The sequence below is a fragment of the Salvelinus fontinalis genome, chromosome 1 (genome assembly GCF_029448725.1).
Source record: "Salvelinus fontinalis isolate EN_2023a chromosome 1, ASM2944872v1, whole genome shotgun sequence".
NCBI lineage: Eukaryota > Metazoa > Chordata > Actinopteri > Salmoniformes > Salmonidae > Salvelinus > Salvelinus fontinalis.
Genome location: NC_074665.1, coordinates 98411317 through 98432424, shown reverse-complemented (window position 1 = coordinate 98432424; position 21108 = coordinate 98411317). Strand labels below are relative to the sequence as shown.

The 21108-nt window shown below is 43.1% G+C and overlaps 1 protein-coding gene across 7 annotated transcripts; it reads left to right on the top strand.

The window, feature by feature from the left end:
- The first annotated feature begins 2385 nt into the window (after window positions 1-2385).
- Window positions 2386-20565, top strand: LOC129865026 (albumin 1-like). Of its 7 annotated transcripts, none has more exons than XR_008761308.1 (14): window positions 2386-2593; window positions 6048-6180; window positions 7095-7217; window positions 7363-7451; window positions 8560-8692; window positions 8882-8979; window positions 9089-9218; window positions 10348-10568; window positions 10760-10892; window positions 12093-12196; window positions 12939-13080; window positions 16680-16903; window positions 17082-18061; window positions 18200-20565. XR_008761308.1 is itself a non-coding variant. In XM_055937433.1 (13 exons), exons 1-13 carry the CDS (start codon window positions 2475-2477, stop codon window positions 17302-17304), a joined length of 1872 nt encoding a protein of 623 aa, XP_055793408.1. In that variant the 5' UTR covers window positions 2386-2474; the 3' UTR covers window positions 17305-20565. The 7 variants fall into 7 exon arrangements, 1 of the variants encoding a protein (XP_055793408.1); XR_008761303.1 differs by having other exon boundaries at window positions 18108-20565; XR_008761306.1 differs by having other exon boundaries at window positions 17082-18383; window positions 18430-20565.
- Window positions 20566-21108: the final 543 nt, after the last annotated feature.

Below are 21108 nucleotides of genomic sequence, written 5' to 3'. Positions count from 1 at the left end.
TTACTGTTAATGCATTAAGATAGCTAGGTGAGACAACAACACATCACTGTCGTATCAAGTACATTTTCCCTCAATCAAGTAGCTATAAGGAGTTAGTGAGTTATTTAAGAGAGTCTTCAAAGAGGCAGGGTTTCAGATGTTTTCTCAAGATGGGCAGAGACTCCGCTGTCCTGACTTTAGGGGGAAGCTTTTTCCACCATTGTGGTGCCAGGACAGAGAAGAGCTTTGGCTGGGCTGAGCGGGAGCGGGATGGGAGGGCCAAGAGACCAGCTGTGGCGGGATGGAATGCTTGGGATGGGGTGTAGGGTTTGAGCACAGCCTGAAGGTAGGGAAGGCAGTTCTCCTTGCTGCTCAGTAGGCAAGCACCAGGTTCTTGAAGATAATGCAAGCTGGAAGCCAGTGGAGTGTGAGGAGGAATGGGGTGACATGGGAGAACTCAGGAAGGTTGAACACCAGGTGGGCTGCGGCATTCTGGCAAAGTGTCAGAGGTTTGATGGCACAATCAATCATTTAGGGATGTCTACATGATGGTGGGTTAGCTTGGGGACAGTTTGGAGACATTATCTCGTCTGATTGTGGGTTAGCTTGGGGACATTTTGGAGACATATTACCTGGTAGAATGGTGAGTTAACATGGGGATAGTTTGGAGACATATTATCTGGTTAGATGGTGGGTTAGAATGGGGACAGTTTGGAGACGTATTATCTGGTTAGAAGGTGGGTTAGCATGGGGACAGTTTGGAGACATATTACCTGGTTAGATGGTGAGTTAGCATGGGGAAAGTTTGGAGACATATTATATGGTTAGATGGTGGGTTAGCATGGGGACAGTTTGGAGACATATTATCTGGTTAGATGGTGGGTTAGCATGGGGACAGTTTGGAGACATATTATCTGGTTAGATGGTGGGTTAGCATGGGGACAGTTTGGAGACGTATTATCTGGTTAGAAGGTGGGTTAGCATGGGGACAGTTTGGAGACATATTATCTGGTTAGATGGTGGGTTAGCATGGGGACAGTTTAGAGACATATTATCTGGTTAGAAGGTGGGTTAGCATGGGGACAGTTTGGAGACATATTATCTGGTTAGATGGTGGGTTAGCATGGGGACAGTTTGGAGACATATTATCTGGTTAGATGGTGAGTTAATATGGGGACAGTTTGGAGACATATTATCTGGTTAGATGGTGGGTTAGCATGGGGACAGTTTGGAGACATATTATCTGGTTAGATGGTGGGTTAGCATGGGGACAGTTTAGAGACATATTATCTGGTTAGATGGTGAGTTAATATGGGGACAGTTTGGAGACATATTATCTGGTTAGATGGTGGGTTAGCATGGGGACAGTTTGGAGACGTATTATCTGGTTAGAAGGTGGGTTAGCATGGGGACAGTTTGGAGACATATTATCTGGTTAGATGGTGGGTTAGCATGGGGACAGTTTAGGGACATATTATCTGGTTAGAAGGTGGGTTAGCATGGGGACAGTTTGGAGACATATTATCTGGTTAGATGGTGAGTTACAATGGGGACAGGTTGGAGACATATTATATGGTTAGATGGTGGGTTAGCATGGGGACAGGTTGGAGACATATTATCTGGTTAGATGGTGAGTTAGCATGGGGACAGGTTGGAGACATATTATCTGGTTAGATGGTGAGTTAGCATGGGGACAGGTTGGAGACATATTATATGGTTAGATGGTGGGTTAGCATGGGGACAGTTGGAGACATATTATATGGTTAGATGGTGAGTTAGCATGGGGACAGTTTGGAGACATATTATCTGGTTAGATGGTGGGTTAGCATGGGGACAGTTTGGAGACATATTATCTGGTTAGACGGTGAGTTAGCATGGGGACAGTTTGGAGACATATTATCTGGTCAGATGGTGCAGGTTAGCTTTGGGACAGTTTGGAGGCACATCGGACAGTGGACTTTGACTTTCAGACCTTTGTGTTCCTGGCCGTTCACCCCACTAATCACACCACACACATTCTGTACATTCACCTGGGTGACTGGCTTTTCTTCCATAGAAAAGGGGATCTGAACAGCAGTGTTGATTTACTGACAGATCACTGTGTGCAAAGACCAGTTGTGAAACAAAGTCCCAGGGTCCAAATGAAAGAGAGAATAGAGAGGGAGGCAGAGAGAGAGAGAGAGAGAGAGAGAGAGAGAGAGAGAGAGAGAGAGAGAGAGAGAGAGAGAGAGGAGAGAGAGAGAGAGAGAGAGAGAGAGGAGAGGAGAGAGAGAGAGAGAGAGAGAGAGAGAGAGAGAGAGAGAGAGAGAGAGAGAGAGAGAGAGAGAGAGAGAGAGAGAGAGAGAGAGAGAGGTCAGCTAATGATTGACAGATTCCACAATAGTATAAAGGAGCCCTGCATTTCTCCATTCCTTGACTCAATCACTAGATCCCATCCTCCGTCCATCCCTCCTTCTCTCCATCCACCCCTCCGTCCGTGCGCCTGTCCTTTCATCATGCAGTGGTTGTCTGTCTGCAGCCTGTTGGTGCTGTTGAGTGTGTCCGCCCGGTCTCAGGCTCAGAACCAGATCTGTACCATCTTCACTGAGGCCAAGGAAGATGGATTCAAATCTTTGTGAGTAGTGCAGCCTCACATTGCAGTAGTAGATATGCCTCATATTGCAGTAGTAGATATGCCTCATGTTGCAGTAGTAGATATGCTTCATGTTGTAGTAGTAGATATGCCTCATATTGCAGTAGTAGATATACCTCATGTTGCAGTAGTAGATATGCTTCATGTTGTAGTAGTAGATATGCCTCATATTGCAGTAGTAGATATGCCTCATATTGCAGTAGTAGATATGCCTCATATTGCAGTAGTAGATATGCCTCATACTGCAGTAGTAGATATGCCTCATATTGCAGTAGTAGATATGCCTTATGTTGCAGTAGTAGCCATGCCTTATATTGCAGTAGTAGATATGCCTCATATTGCAGTAGTAGATATGCCTCATATTGCAGTAGTAGATATGCCTCATGTTGCAGTAGTAGATATGCCTCATATTGCAGTAGTAGATATGCCTCATGTTGCAGTAGTAGATATGCCTCATATTGCAGTAGTAGATATGCCTCACATTGCAGTAGTAGATATGCCTTATATTGCAGTAGTAGATATGCCTTATGTTGCAGTAGTAGCCATGCCTTATATTGCAGTAGTAGATATGCCTCATGTTGCAGTAGTAGATATGCCTTATATTGCAGTAGTAGATATGCCTTATATTGCATTAGTAGATATGCCTCATATTGCAGTAGTAGATATGCCTCATATTGCAGTAGTAGATATACCTTATATTGCAGTAGTAGATATGCCTCATGTTGCAGTAGTAGATATGCCTTATATTGCAGTAGTAGATATGAGGCATATTGCAGTAGTAGATATGCCTCATGTTGCAGTAGTAGATATACCTCATATTGCAGTAGTAGATATGCCTTATATTGCAGTAGTAGATATGCCTCATGTTGCAGTAGTAGATATGCCTTATATTGCAGTAGTAGATATGAGGCATATTGCAGTAGTAGATATGCCTCATGTTGCAGTAGTAGATATACCTCATATTGCAGTAGTAGATATGCCTCATATTGCATTAGTAGATATGAGGTATATTGCAGTAGTAGATATGCCTCATGTTGCAGTAGTAGATATGCCTCATATTGCAGTAGTAGATATGCCTCATATTGCAGTAGTAGATATGCCTCATATTGCAGTAGTAGATATGCCTTATATTGCAGTAGTAGATATACCTCATACTGTAGTAGTAGATATGCCTTATATTGCAGTAGTAGATATACCTCATACTGTAGTAGTAGATATGCCTCATATTGCAGTAGTAGCCATGCCTTATATTGCAGTAGTAGATATGCCTCATACTGCAGTAGTAGATATGCCTCATATTGCAGTAGTAGATATGCCTCATATTGCAGTAGTAGATATGCCTTATGTTGCAGTAGTAGATATGCCTTATGTTGCAGTAGTAGATATGCCTCATATTGCAGTAGTAGATATGCCTCACATTGCAGTAGTAGATATGAGGCATATTGCAGTAGTAGATATGAGGCATATTGCAGTAGTAGATATGCCTTATATTGCAGTAGTAGATATGCCTTATATTGCAGTAGTAGATATGCCTTATATTGCAGTAGTAGCAATACCTCATATTGCAGTAGTAGATATGCCTTATATTGCAGTAGTAGATATGCCTTATATTGCAGTAGTAGATATGCCTTATATTGCAGTAGTAGATATGCCTTATATTGCAGTAGTAGAAATACCTCATATTGCAGTAGTAGATATGCCTTATATTGCAGTAGTAGATATGCCTTATATTGCAGTAGTAGATATGCCTTATATTGCAGTAGTAGAAATACCTCATATTGCAGTAGTAGATATGCCTCATATTGCAGTAGTAGATATGCCTCATATTGCAGTAGTAGATATGCCTCATATTGCAGTAGTAGATATGAGGCATATTGCAGTAGTGCAGTATATACAATTGAAGTCAGAAGTTTACATACACTTAGGTTGGAGTCATTAATACTCTTTTTTCAACCACTCCACAAATTTCTTGTTAAAAAACTATCGTTTTGGCAAGTCAGTTGGGACATCTACTTTGTGCATGACAGAAGTCGTTTTTCCAACAATTGTTTACAGACACATAATTTCACTTATAACTCACTGTATCACAATTCCAGTGGGTCAGAAGTTTACATACACTAAATTGACTGTGCCTTTGAACAGCTTGGAAAATTACAGAAAATGATATCATGGCTTTAGAAGCTTCTGATAGGATAATTGACATCATTTGTGTCAACTGGAGGTGTACCTGTGGATGTATTTAAAGGCCTACCTTCAAACTCAGTGCCTCTTTACTTGACATCATGGGAAAATCAAAAGAAATCGGAAGTTTACATACACCTTAGCCAAGTACATTTAAACTCAGTTTTTCACAATTCCTGACATTTAATCCTTGTAAAAATCCCCTGTCTTAGGTCAGTTAGGATCACCACTTTATTTTACGAATGTAAGATGTCAGAATAACAGTAGAGAGAATGATTTATTTCAGCTTTTATTTCTTTCATCACATTCCCAGTGGGTAAGAAGTTTACACACACTCAAATAGTATTTGGTAGCATTGCCTTTAAATTGTTTAACTTGGGTCAAACGTTTCAGGTAGCCTTCCACAAGCTTCTCACAATAAGTTGGGTGAATTTTGGCCCATTCCTCCTGACAGAGCTGGTGTAACTGAGTCAGGTTTGTAGGCCTCCTTGCTCGCACACGCTTTTTCAGTTCTGCCCACACATTTTCTATATGATTGAGGTCAGGGCTTTGTGATGGCCACTCCAATACCTTGACTTTGTTGTCCTTAAGCCATTTTGCCACAACTTTGGAAATATGCTTGGGGTCGTTGTCCATTTGGAAGACCCATTTACGACCAAGCTTTAACTTCCTGACTGATGTCTTGAGATGTTGCTTCAATATATCCACATCATTTTCCTACCTTATGATGCCATTTATTTTGTGAAGTGCACCAGTCCCACAACATGCAGCAAAGCACCCGCACAACATGATGCTGCCACCCCGTGCTTCACAGTTGGGATGGTGTTCTTCGGCTTGCAAGGCCCCCCCCCCCCCCCTTTTTCCTCCAAACATGACGATGGTCATTATGGCCAAACAGTTCTATTTTTGTTTCATCAGACCAGAGGACATTTCTCCAAAAAGTACAATCTTTGTCCCCATGTGCAGTTGCAAACCGTAGTCTTGCTTTTTTATGGCAGTTTTTGAGCAGTGGCTTCTTCCTTGCTGAGCGGCCTTTCAGGTTATGTCGATATAGGACTCGTTTTACTGGAGTGGTTGAAAAACAAGATTTAATGACTCCAACCTAAGTGTATGTAAACTTCCAACTTCAACTGTATATATACAACCCTTCAGAAAGTATTCATACCCATTAACTTAGTCCACATTTTGTTGTGTTACATTCTGAATTCAACGCGTGTGTGTGTGTGTGTGTGTGTGCGTGCGTGCGTGTGTGTAGGATCCTTGTAGGGCTGTCTCAGAATCTTCCCGATAGTACGTTGGGTGACTTGGTGCCTCTCATCGCGGAGGCCTTAGCCATGGGCGTCAAATGCTGCTCAGACGCTCCTCCAGAGGACTGCGAAAGAGATGTGGTGAGAGACACCTATCATTTCATCATCCTTATCACACCTCATCATCCTTATCACACCTCATCATCCTTATCACACCTCATCATCCTTATCACACCTCATCATCCTTATCACACCTCATCATCCTTATCACACTCCATCATCCTTATCACACCTCATCATCCTTATCACACCCCATCATCCTTATCACACCTCATCAACCTTATCACACCTCATCATCCTTATCACACCTCATCATCCTTATCACACGTCATCATCCTTATCACACGTCATCATCCTTATCACACCTCATCATCCTTATCACACCTCATCAACCTTATCATACCTTATCATCCTTATCACACCTCATCATCCTTATCACACCTCATCATCCTTATCACACCCCATCATCCTTATCCCACCTCATCATCCTTATCACACCCCATCATCCTTATCACACCTCATCATCCTTATCACACCTCATCAACCTTATCACACCTCATCATCCTTATCCCACCTCATCATCCTTATCACACCTCATCTTCCTTATCACACCTCATCTTCCTTATCACACCTCATCAACCTGATCACACAACTTTACATTTAAAATTTGGCCAGCCTGGCCAGAGAGGGGCCAGAGGTAGGGGTCAGAGGTAGGGGCCAGAGGTAGGGGGCAGGGGTAGGGGCCAGGGATAAGGGTAGGTATGGAATTGGGCATTAGTGACTAATGTTTCCAGTCAGGTTCTGTTTCAGTTGAAACTGTTCGGATATAATAGCACTCTTTGCTGGCTAAACGGTGTACTCCTATTTGTGTGTGTGTGTGTGTGTGTGTGTGTGTGTGTGTGTGTGTGTGTGTGTGTGTGTGTGTGTGTGTGTGTGTGTGTGTGTGTGTGTGTGTGTGTGTGTGTGTGTGTGTGTGTGTGCGCCTGCGCGTTCAGGCGGACCTGTTCCAGAGCGCGGTGTGTTCCTCTGAGACCCTGGTAGAGAAGAACCATCTGAAGATGTGCTGTGAGAAGACTGTCGCTGAGAGGACACACTGCTTCGTGGACCACAAGGCCAAGGTAGAATGGAGCACCCCTCCCTCTGAGCCAGGTTCCTAACTAGGTTGCTTCTGCTTGCTCATTGGGGTGTAGACCGGGCTACTGGAAGTAAAAAAGGCTTTATGGATACATTTGACTGATTGATTGAGTGGTTGATTGATTGTAGATTCCTCGGGACCTGTCCATCAAAGCTGAGCTGCCCGCTGCAGACCAATGTGAAGACTTCAAGAAGGACCACAAGGCTTTTGTTGGGAGGTAAGTTTTCACACTGTCGACTAGAGACCACACCGTCGACTGGAGACCACACCATCGACTAGAGACCACACCATCGACTAGAGACCACACCATCGACTAGAGACCACACCATCGACTAGAGACCACACCGTCGACTAGAGACCACACCATCGACTAGAGACCACACCATCGACTAGAGACCACACCATCGACTAGAGACCACACCATCGACTAGAGACCCCACCGTCGACTAGAGACCACACCATCGAATAGAGACCCCACCATCGACTAGAGACCACACCATCGACTAGAGACCACACCGTTGACTAGAGACCACACCGTCGACTAGAGACCACACCAGCGACTAGAGACCACACCATCGACTAGAGACCACACCATCGACTAGAGACCACACCGTAGACTAGAGACCACACCATCGACTAGAGACCACACCATCGACTAGAGACCACACCGTAGACTAGAGACCACACCATCGACTAGAGACCACACCATCGACAAGAGACCCCACCATCGACTAGAGACCACACCATCGACTTGAGACCACACCATCGACTAGAGACCACACTATCGACTAGAGACCACACCATCGACTAGAGACCACACCATCGACTAGAGACCACACCATCGACTAGAGACCCCACCATCGACTAGAGACCACACCATCGACTAGAGACCACACCATCGACTAGAGACCACACCATCGACTAGAGACCACACCGTCCACTAGAGACTACACCGTCGACTAGAGACCCCACCGTCGACTAGAGACCACACCATCGACTAGAGACCACACCATCGACTAGAGACCACACCATCGACTAGAGACCACACCGTCGACTAGAGACTACACCGTCGACTAGAGACCCCACCGTCGACTAGAGACCACACCATCGACTAGAGACCACACCATCGACTAGAGACCACACCATCAACTAGAGACCCCACCATCGACTAGAGACCACACCGTCGACTAGAGACATCGACTTGAGACCACACCATCGACTTGAGACCACACCAGCTAAAAAGCTGTGTTAGGCCGTTGAGCTATATGGAGTGTTTTTCTGGAATTTACTGAGTGTGTGCGTGTGTGCGCGCGCCTGTGTTTCAGGTTCATCTTCAAGTTCTCCAAGAGCCACCCGATGCTCCCCCCACATGTGATCCTGGCTATCGCCAAAGGTTATGGAGGGGTTCTGACTACCTGTTGTGGAGAGGCTGAGGCCCAGACCTGCTTCGACACCAAGGTCAGGAGGCGTCTCAGGTCGCACCCTATTTTCTATACAGTACACTACTTTTGACTAGAAGCCTATGAGAGAATAGGGTGCCATTTTGTATGCAGTCTCTCTCAATTCATTTCAATAATATTTATTGGCATGGACAGATAAAGCACTTACATAGCCAACGTAAACATTCTCTCTCTCTCTCTTTTCCAGAAAGCTACTTTCCAACACGCCGTCTCGAAACGCGTGGTTGAACTCAAGTCCCTGTGCATCGTCCACAAGAAATACGGAGACCGCGTTGTCAAGGCCAAGTAGGACACGTCAATCTAAAACTCCATGGTTCTAATTGGCTGAGAGCCAGGAGAGCCCGCCCTTGGGCCAGTCCCATTGGTTGATGTGTGTGTCTGTTTGTTCTAACAGGAAGCTGATCCAGTACAGTCAGAAGATGCCTCAGGCCTCTTTCCAGGAGATGGGAGGCATGGTAGACAAGATCGTAGCGACTGTTGCCCCCTGCTGCAGCGGAGACATGGTCACATGCATGAAGGAGAGGGTAAACTGTCTTCTCTCTATTCCTCTCTTTTTATTGGTGGATTTCTCTTTTAGTTCCTCCTCTCTTTTAACACTCTTTCATTTCCTCTCAGTTTACCTTTTAAACTTTGACGCTCTGTCTCTCACCTCTCCACCGCTCACTCCCTCACCTCTTAGTCTCTCACCTCTCAGCCTCTTACCCTTTCACCTCTCACCTCTCAGCCTCTCACCTCTCACCTCTCAGCCTCTCACCTCTTAGCCTCTCAGCCTCTCAGCCTCTCACCTCTCACCTCTCAGCCTCTCACCTCTCACCTCTCAGCCTCTCACCTCTTAGCCTCTCAGCCTCTCAGCCTCTCACCTCTCAGCATCTCACCTCTTAGCCTCTCAGCCTCTCACTTCTCAGCATCTCACTTCTTAGCCTCTCACCTCTTAGCCTCTCACTCTATCAGCCTCTCAGCCTCTCACTCTATCAGCCTCTCTTCTCTCAACCTCTCATCTCTCACCTCTCAGCCTCTCACTCTATCAGCCTCTCAGCCTCTCAGCCTCTCACTCTATCAGCCTGTCACTCTCTCATCTCTCAGCCTCTCACCTCTTGCCTCTCACCTCTCACCTCTCAGCCGCTAAGCCTCTCACTCTCTCACCTTTCAGCCTCTCACCTCTTAGTCTCTCACTCTCTCAGCCTCTCACCTCTCAGCCTCTCACCTCTCAGCCTCTCACCTCTTACCTCTCAGCCTCTCACTCTCACCTCTCACCGCTCACATCTCAGCCTCTCACCTCTCAGCCTCTCACCTCTTACCTCTCACCCTCTCACTCTCTCACCTCTCAGCCTCTCACTCTCTCACCTCTCAGCCTCTCGCCTCTCAGCCTCTCACTCTCTCACCTTCTCACCTCTCAGCCTCTCACTCTCTCACCTCTCAGCCTCTCACTCTCTCACCTCTCACTCTCTCACCTCTCACTCTCTCACCTCTCAGCCTCTCACCTCTCAGCCTCTCAGCCTCTCACCTCTCAGCCTCTCACTCTCTCACTCTCTCAGCCTCTCACCTCTCAGCCTCTTTGTATTGTGTGTGTGTGTGTGTGTGTGTGTGTCTGCATATACATATATTTGTGTCCCTGACTCTTCCTGCCTGTGTGTGTGTGTACCCCCCAAACAGAAGGCCCTGGTGGATGAGGTGTGTGCTGATGAGAGTGTGTTGTCTCGCGCGGCGGGTCTGTCTGCATGCTGTAAGGAGGATGCAGTCCACAGGGGGTCATGTGTTGAGGCCATGAAGCCAGACGCTAAGCCAGACGGTCTGTCTGAGCACTACGACGTTCACGCTGACATAGCAGCAGTCTGCCAGACCTTTACCAAGACCCCGGATGTAGCCATGGGGAAGTATGTATTTACGCACATTCATACGTGCATGCAGACACACACACACACACACACACACATCTGGAAAAGCTGCCTATACACACACAATTCTGACTTTGTATGGGGTGTTGCTATTGGCTAAAGGACTGTGTACGGTCTGTCCTGATTGGCTGTCTGACTACTGACTCTCTGTATATGGTCCTGATTGGCAGGTTGGTCTATGAGATCTCAGTGCGTCACCCTGAGTCGTCTCAACAGGTGATCCTGAGGTTTGCCAAGGTGGCTGAGCAGGCCTTGCTCCAGTGCTGCGACAAGGAGGACCACGCAGACTGTGTCAAAACCTCTGTATGTATTACCCATGTGTTATTTCCATACTAATCCCAACCCAAGACAAGTCCCCCTTTGTGGACAACAAAGTTCATCATGTCTAATCTTCTCTTATCAGAAGACCTAGCTAGCTACACTACATATCAGTCTGGGATGATGTGTAACCTAGCTAGTTACACTATATATCAGTCTGTGATGATGTGTAACCTAGCTAGTTACACTATATATCAGTCTGTGATGTGTAACCTAGCTAGTTACACTATATATCAGTCTGTGATGATGTGTAACCTAGCTAGTTACACTATATATCAGTCTGTGATGATGTGTAACCTAGCTAGTTACACTATATATCAGTCTGTGATGATGTGTAACCTAGCTAGTTACACTATATATCAGTCTGTGATGATGTGTAACCTAGCTAGTTACACTATATATCAGTCTGTGATGATGTGTAACCTAACTAGTTACACTATATATCAGTCTGTGATGTGTAACCTAGCTAGTTACACTATATATCAGTCTGTGATGATGTGTAACCTAGCTAGTTACACTATATACCAGTCTGTGATGATGTGTAACCTAGCTAGCTACACTATATATCAGTTTGTGGTGATGTGTAACCTAGCTAGCTACACTATAGATCAGTCTGTGATGATGTGTAACCTAGCTAGCTACACTATATATCAGTCTGTGATGTGTAACCTAGCTAGTTACACTATATATCACTCTGTGATGATGTGTAACCTAGCTAGTTACACTATATACCAGTCTGTGATGATGTGTAACCTAGCTAGCTACACTATAGATCAGTCTGTGATGTGTAACCTAGCTAGTTACACTATATATCACTCTGTGATGATGTGTAACCTAGCTAGTTACACTATATACCAGTCTGTGATGATGTGTAACCTAGCTAGCTACACTATATATCAGTCTGTGATGTGTAACCTAGCTAGTTACACTATATACCAGTCTGTGATGATGTGTAACCTAGCTAGCTACACTATAGATCAGTCTGTGATGTGTAACCTAGCTAGTTACAGTGTGATGATTGCCTTGACCTGAATACTTGCGTTAGCTCCCCTGAGCTAATAGTTGATGGTTGTTGGCTTTAACTCAGCAGGCTAGCACTGAATTCCTAGTATTTTTAGACCGTAATAATGGCCTCTGCCTCGTCATGTGGCAACATGCCAACTGTATGACCGGTTCTGTCTCCAGCTGGCAGGCAGTGAGGTTGATCAGAAGATCACTGATGAGATTGACTACTTCAAGAAGATGTGTGCTGTTGAGAATGCCATGAGCGATGACAGCTTTGAGAAGAGGTGAGGGGTCACGCTTTAACACAGAGATATTGAAGATCAGAGTAGATGAGATTCATGTGGTATGAGATCTTTAACACAGAGATATTGAAGATCAGAGTAGATGAGATTCATGTGGTATGAGATCTTTAACACAGAGATATTGAAGATCAGAGTAGATGAGATTCATGTGGTATGAGATCTTTAACACAGAGATATTGAAGATCAGAGTAGATGAGATTCATGTGGTATGAGATCTTTAACACAGAGATATTGAAGATCAGAGTAGATGAGATTCATGTGGTATGAGATCTTTAACACAGAGATATTGAAGATCAGAGTAGATGAGATTCATGTGGTATGAGATCTTTAACACAGAGATATTGAAGATCAGAGTAGATGAGATTCATGTGGTTTGAGATCTTAAACACAGAGATATTGAAGATCAGAGTAGATGAGATTCATGTGGTATAAGATCTTTAACACAGAGATATTGAAGATCAGAGTAGATGAGATTCATGTGGTTTGAGATCTTAAACACAGAGATATTGAAGATCAGAGTAGATGAGATTCATGTGGTTTGAGATCTTAAACATCACATTTAGGCCTAACAACTTACCGGCAGATGTTTTGATGGGTGAATTGATCATTACTTTATGGCTTATTAATAATTTATGAATAGTTCATTCATATTTAATACATTACTATGTAATGGCTGATTAACAATTAACTCCTCCTCCTCCTCCTCCATCTCCTCCTTCTTCAGTATGATGGTGTACTACACCAGGATAATGCCCCAGGCCTCCTTCGAGCAGCTCCACATGGTGTCAGAGACAGTGCATGATGTCCTCCATGCCTGCTGCAAGGACGAGCCGGGCCACTTCGTCCTGCCGTGCGCAGAGGAGAAGGTCTGACACACACACGCGCACACACACACACACACACACACACACACACACACACACACACACACACACACACACACACACACACACACACACACACACACACACACACACACACACACACACACACGCACACACACACACCTCCTCCCTACCTTTCCCTCCACTACCCCCTCCCTCCACGTCTTCCTAAACATGTCACATCCTCTCATATTAAATCTCTCTGCTCTTCCCAGTGTTGACCCCTCCCCTTTCTGTCTCTCTCCCTGTCACAGCTGACCAACACCATGTACTGTACTGTACTCTACTCTACTGTACTGTACTCTACTCTACTGTACTGAACTCTACTGAACTCTACTGTACTCTACTGAACTGTACTGTACTGTACTCTACTGTACTGTACTGAACTCTACTGTACTGTACTCTACTCTACTGTACTGTACTCTACTGTACACTACTGAACTCTACTGTACTCTACTGTAATCTACTGTACTCTACTGTAATCTACTGTACACTACTGAACTCTACTGTACTCTACTGTAATCTACTCTACTCTACTGTAATCTACTGTACTCTACTGTACTGTACTGTACTGTACTGTAATCTACTGTACTCTACTGTACTGTACTGTAATCTACTGTACTCTACTGTACTGTACTGTAATCTACTGTACTCTACTGTACTGTACTGTAATCTACTGTACTCTACTGAACTCTACTGTACTGTACTCTACTGTACACTACTGTACTGTACTCTACTCTACTCTACTGTACTCTACTGTACTCTACTGTACTCTACTGAACTGTACTGTACTGTACTCTACTGTACTGTACTGTACTCTACTGTACTGTACTGTACTGTACTGTAATCTACTGTACTCTACTGAACTCTACTGTACTGTACTCTACTGTACACTACTGTACTGTACTCTACTCTACTCTACTGTACTCTACTGTACTCTACTGTACTCTACTGAACTGTACTGTACTGTACTGTACTGTAATCTACTGTAATCTACTGTACTCTACTGTACTGTAATCTACTGTACTCTACTGTACTGTACTGTAATCTACTGTACTCTACTGTACTGTACTGTAATCTACTGTACTCTACTGTACTGTACTGTAATCTACTGTACTCTACTGAACTCTACTGTACTGTACTCTACTGTACACTACTGTACTGTACTCTACTCTACTCTACTGTACTCTACTGTACTCTACTGTACTCTACTGAACTGTACTGTACTGTACTCTACTGTACTGTACTGTACTCTACTGTACTGTACTGTACTGTACTGTAATCTACTGTACTCTACTGAACTCTACTGTACTGTACTCTACTGTACACTACTGTACTGTACTCTACTCTACTCTACTGTACTCTACTGTACTCTACTGTACTCTACTGTACTCTACTGTACTGTACTGTAATCTACTGTACTCTACTCTACTGTACTCTACTGTACTGTAATCTACTGTAATCTACTGTACTCTACTGTACTCTACTGTACTGTACTGTACTGTACTGTACCCTACTGTACTCTACTGTACTGTACTGTACTCTACTGTACTCTACTGTACTCTACTGTACTCTACTGCACTGTACTGTACTCTACTGTACTCTACTGTACTGTACTGTAATCTACTGTACTCTACTGTACTGTACTGTAATCTACTGTAATCTACTGTACTGTACTGTACTGTATCTACTGTACTCTACTGTAATCTATTGTAATCTACTGTAATCTACTGTACTCTACTGTACTCTACTGTACTGTACTCTACTGTACTGTACTGTACTCTACTCTACTGTACTGTACTGTAATCTACTGTACTCTACTGTACTCTACTGTACTCTACTGTACTGTACTGTACTCTACTGTACTGTAATCTACTGTACTGTAATCTACTGTACTGTAATCTACTCTACTCTACTCTACTGTACTCTACTCTACTGTACTCTACTCTACTGTACTCTACTCTACTGTACTCTACTGTACTCTACTCTACTCTACTGTACTCTACTCTACTCTACTGTACTCTACTCTACTGTACTCTACTCTACTGTACTGTAATCTACTGTACTGTAATCGACTGTACTGTAATCGACTGTACTCTACTGTACTGTACTGTAATCTACTGTACTCTACTGTACTGTACTGTAATCTACTATACTCTACTGTACTGTACTGTAATCTACTGTAATCTACTGTACTCTACTGTACTCTACTCTACTCTACTGTACTCTACTGTACTCTACTGTACTCTACTGTACTCTACTGTACTCTACTCTACTGTACTGTAATCTACTGTACTCTACTGTACTGTAATCTACTCTACTGTACTGTACTCTACTCTACTGTACTGTACTCTACTGTACTGTACTCTACTGTAATCTACTGTACTCTACTGTACTGTACTCTACTGTACTCTACTGTACTCTACTGTACTGTAATCTACTCTACTCTACTTTACTGTACTCTACTGTACTCTACTGTACTCTACTCTACTCTACTGTACTCTACTGTACTCTACTGTACTGTAATCTACTCTACTGTACTGTAATCTACTCTACTGTACTGTAATCTACTCTACTGTACTTTACTGTACTCTACTGTACTCTACTCTACTGTACTGTACTCTACTCTACTCTAATCTACTGTACTCTACTCTACTGTACTGTACTCTACTCTACTGTACTGTAATCTACTGTATTCTACTGTACTCTACTGTATTCTAATCTACTCTACTCTACTTTACTGTAATCTACTGTACTCTACTGTACTCTACTGTACTCTACTGCACTCTACTGCACTCTACTGTACTCTGCTCTACTGTACTGTGCTGTACTCTACTGTACTCTACTGTACTCTACTGTACTGTACTCTGCTCTACTGTACTGTACTGTACTCTACTCTACTCTACTCTACTTTACTGTACTCTACTCTACTCTGCTCTAATCTAATGTACTCTGCTCTACTCTACTCTACTCTGCTCTACTCTACTCTACTCTAATCTAATGTCCTCTACTCTAATCTAATGTACTCTGCTCTAATCTAATGTACTCTGCTCTACTCTACTCTACTCTAATCTAATGTACTTTACTCTAATCTAATGTACTCTGCTCTAATCTAATGTACTCTAATCTACTCTACTCTACTCTAATCTAATGTACTCTACTCTAATCTAATGTACTCTAATGTACTCTAGTCTACTCTACTCTGCTCTACTCTACTCTACTCTACTCTACTCTACTCTACTCTACTGTACTCTAATGTACTGTACTATACTCTGCTCTACTCCGCTCTACTCTACTCTAATGTACTCTGCTCTGCTCTACTCTACTCTACTCTAATGTACTCTACTCTACTCTACTCTAATGTACTCTACTCTACTGTACCCTACTCTACTCTGCTCTAATGTACTCTACTCTGCTCTAATGTACTCTACTCTACTCTAATGTACTCTACTCTACTCTGCTCTACTCTACTCTAATGTACTCTAATGTACTCTACTCGACTCTACTCTAATGTACTCTACTCTACTCTGCTATGCTCTACATTACCCATTGACATCTTCCTCCATGTGTCCTCTCCACAGCTGACCGACGCCATCGACGCGACATGTGACGACTACGACCCCTCCAGCATTAACCCCCACATCGCCCACTGCTGTAACCAGTCCTATTCCACGAGGAGACCCTGCATCCTGGCCATCCAGCCTGACACAGAGTTCATGCCCCCGAAGCTGGAGGCCAGCAGCTTCCACATGGGCCCCGAGCTCTGCACCAAGGACAGCAAGGAGCTGCTGCTCTCTGGGAAGAAGTGAGTAAGATATATTACCAACGTACTGTCAATAAACACGTGGGAACAAATTAAACACACATTAGTATGAGCTCACACATACACACACTCCAACTCATTGTTTTATGTGTGTGTGTGTGTGTGTGTGTGTGTGTGTGTGTGTGTGTGTGTGTGTGTGTGTGTGTGTGTGTCTCCTCAGACTACTGTATGGTGTGGTCAGACATAAGACCACCATCACTGAGGATCATCTGAAGACCATCTCTACTAAATATCACAGCATGAAGGAGAAGTGCTGTGCTGCTGAGGACCAAGCAGCATGCTTCACTGAGGAGGTAAACACTCACCGCTCCACACTCATCACATGTTCAAACCCTTTCATCTCTATTGTGGAAAAGATCACTCAAAGCACCATATTACCTTAAGACTGTTGGTGTGACTGTTTCCGTTCAGATACCTCTTTCCCCTTCCAATCATGTTTCATTAAGAGAGGTGGTACAGAACAGTAAAGGGGAAACATCATGTTTCATTAAGAGAGGTGGTACAGAACAGTAAAGGGGAAACATCATGTTTCATTAAGAGAGGTGGTACAGAACAGTAAAGGGGACACATCATGTTTCATTAAGAGAGGTGGTACAGAACAGTAAAGGGGAAACATCATGTTTCATTTAGAGAGGTGGTACAGAACAGTAAAGGGGAAACATCATGTTTCATTTAGAGAGGTGGTACAGAACAGTAAAGGGGGAACATCATGTTTCATTAAGAGAGGTGGTACAGAACAGTAAAGGGGATACATCATGTTTCATTAAGAGAGGTGGTACAGAACAGTAAAGGGGGAACATCATGTTTCATTAAGAGAGGTGGTACAGAACAGTAAAGGGGAAACATCACGTTTCATTTAGAGAGTTGGTACAGAACAGTAAAGGGGAAACATCACGTTTCATTAAGAGAGGTGGTACAGAACAGTAAAGGGGACACATCATGTTTCATTAAGAGAGGTGGTACAGAACAGTAAAGGGGATACATCATGTTTCATTAAGAGAGGTGGTACAGAACAGTAAAGGGGAAACATCATGTTTCATTAAGAGAGGTGGTACAGAACAGTAAAGGGGATACATCATGTTTCATTAAGAGAGGTGGTACAGAACAGTAAAGGGGATACATCATGTTTCATTAAGAGAGGTGGTACAGAACAGTAAAGGGGAAACATCACGTTTCATTAAGAGAGGTGGTACAGAACAGTAAAGGGGAAACATCATGTTTCATTAAGAGAGGTGGTAGAGAACAGTAAAGGGGAAACATCATGTTTCATTAAGAGAGGTGGTACAGAACAGTAAAGGGGAAACATCATGTTTCATTAAGAGAGGTGGTACAGAACAGTAAAGGGGAAACATCATGTTTCATTAAGAGAGGTGGTACAGAACAGTAAAGGGGAAACATCACGTTTCATTAAGAGAGGTGGTACAGAACAGTAAAGGGGATACATCATGTTTCATTAAGAGAGGTGGTACAGAACAGTAAAGGGGGAACATCATGTTTCATTAAGAGAGGTGGTACAGAACAGTAAAGGGGAAACATCATGTTTCATTAAGAGAGGTGGTACAGAACAGTAAAGGGGATACATCATGTTTCATTAAGAGAGGTGGTACAGAACAGTAAAGGGGACACATCATGTTTCATTAAGAGAGGTGGTACAGAACAGTAAAGGGGAACATCATGTTTCATTAAGAGAGGTGGTACAGAACAGTAAAGGGGGAACATCATGTTTCATTAAGAGAGGTGGTAGAGAACAGTAAAGGGGATACATCATGTTTCATTAAGAGAGGTGGTACAGAACAGTAAAGGGGAACATCATGTTTCATTAAGAGAGGTGGTAGAGAACAGTAAAGGGGATACATCATGTTTCATTAAGAGAGGTGGTACAGAACAGTAAAGGGGAACATCATGTTTCATTAAGAGAGGTGGTAGAGAACAGTAAAGGGGATACATCATGTTTCATTAAGAGAGGTGGTACAGAACAGTAAAGGGGAACATCATGTTTCATTAAGAGAGGTGGTACAGAACAGTAAAGGGGAACATCATGTTTCATTAAGAGAGGTGGTAGAGAACAGTAAAGGGGATACATCATGTTTCATTAAGAGAGGTGGTACAGAACAGTAAAGGGGGAACATCATGTTTCATTAAGAGAGGTGGTACAGAACAGTAAAGGGGAAACATCATGTTTCATTAAGAGAGGTGGTACAGAACAGTAAAGGGGAAACATCATGTTTCATTAAGAGAGGTGGTACAGAACAGTAAAGGGGAAACATCATGTTTCATTAAGAGAGGTGGTACAGAACAGTAAAGGGGAAACATCATGTTTCATTAAGAGAGGTGGTACAGAACAGTAAAGGGGAAACATCATGTTTCATTTAGAGAGGTGGTACAGAACAGTAAAGGGGAAACATCACGTTTCATTAAGAGAGGTGGTACAGAACAGTAAAGGGGAAACATCATGTTTCATTAAGAGAGGTGGTACAGAACAGTAAAGGGGAAACATCATGTTTCATTAAGAGAGGTGGTACAGAACAGTAAAGGGGAAACATCCTGTTTCATTTAGAGAGGTGGTACAGAACAGTAAAGGGGAAACATCATGTTTCATTAAGAGAGGTGGTACAGAACAGTAAAGGGGAAACATCATGTTTCATTAAGAGAGGTGGTACAGAACAGTAAAGGGGAAACATCATGTTTCATTAAGAGAGGTGGTACAGAACAGTAAAGGGGAAACATCATGTTTCATTAAGAGAGGTGGTACAGAACAGTAAAGGGGAAACATCATGTTTCATTAAGAGAGGTGGTACAGAACAGTAAAGGGGAAACATCACGTTTCATTAAGAGAGGTGGTACAGAACAGTAAAGGGGATACATCATGTTTCATTAAGAGAGGTGGTACAGAACAGTAAAGGGGAAACATCATGTTTCATTAAGAGAGGTGGTACAGAACAGTAAAGGGGAAACATCATGTTTCATTAAGAGAGGTGGTACAGAACAGTAAAGGGGAAACATCACGTTTCATTAAGAGAGGTGGTACAGAACAGTAAAGGGGATACATCATGTTTCATTAAGAGAGGTGGTACAGAACAGTAAAGGGGAAACATCATGTTTCATTAAGAGAGGTGGTACAGAACAGTAAAGGGGAAACATCATGTTTCATTAAGAGAGGTGGTACAGAACAGTAAAGGGGAAACATCATGTTTCATTAAGAGAGGTGGTACAGAACTGTAAAGGGAAAACATTCATTGATTCTAACAACTGATCGCCTTGGTTTCTCCTACAGGCACCCAAGCTGGTTTCTGAGAGTGCAGAGCTGGTCAAGGTTTAAGACAGAAGTTTGATGATTTTAATTTCAAAAGATGAACTGATGATTTAAAAAATAAAAAAAGAAGGCTCTGTCTGTATCGATCCATCTACCTCCCCAGCCTACATTTACACCACGGTGACCTCATCCTCCTACCCGCAACGCCTTGTCATCCACTCATAAGTCTGTCCTATCAGTGATCTGTGATTGACTCATATGCCTTACAGCCTGTCCTCATCAAACCTCTATCTGGGATGAATCACACCACTGGTTCATTACTGAGAGACATGAATGACTCCTGTCAATCAAATACATGAATAACTGAATAAAGTCCTGTCTACCAACTGCATTACTGCCGTGGGTATTTATTATTATGTGGTAGGAGGATTCTCAAGACTTTAATACTTGTCCATGCTTAGTTTCATTATGACTATCTCACAATTTTAACCCCATGAGTTTCCTTAAAAACTGTTTATGAATGATTTATGTCTTTTCTATTAACAGTTGATGAACTAAGTATAAATCCTTCCTAAACCCTTTATGAAGGCAACGTTAATGTAAAGAGTTGCACATTTTTGGTTCAGAAATGATTCGTTTTCTCTCTCTCTCTCCATGGCTCCCTGGATAGTTGGTTACAGCCACTGTGTCTTGTCACCCCTTTATGGTTTATAGAAGACATGAAGCAACTTTCTGGTATATGTACGGTGCATTAGAGTGGTGGACATATATATATATACACTACATTTCAAGGGTTTTTCTTTATTTTTACTATTTTCTACATTGTTGAATAAGACCAAAAATGTGTTAAACAAATTTAAATATATTTTATATTTGAGATTCTTCAAATAGCCACCCTTTGCCTTGATGACAGCTTTGCACACTCTTGGCATTT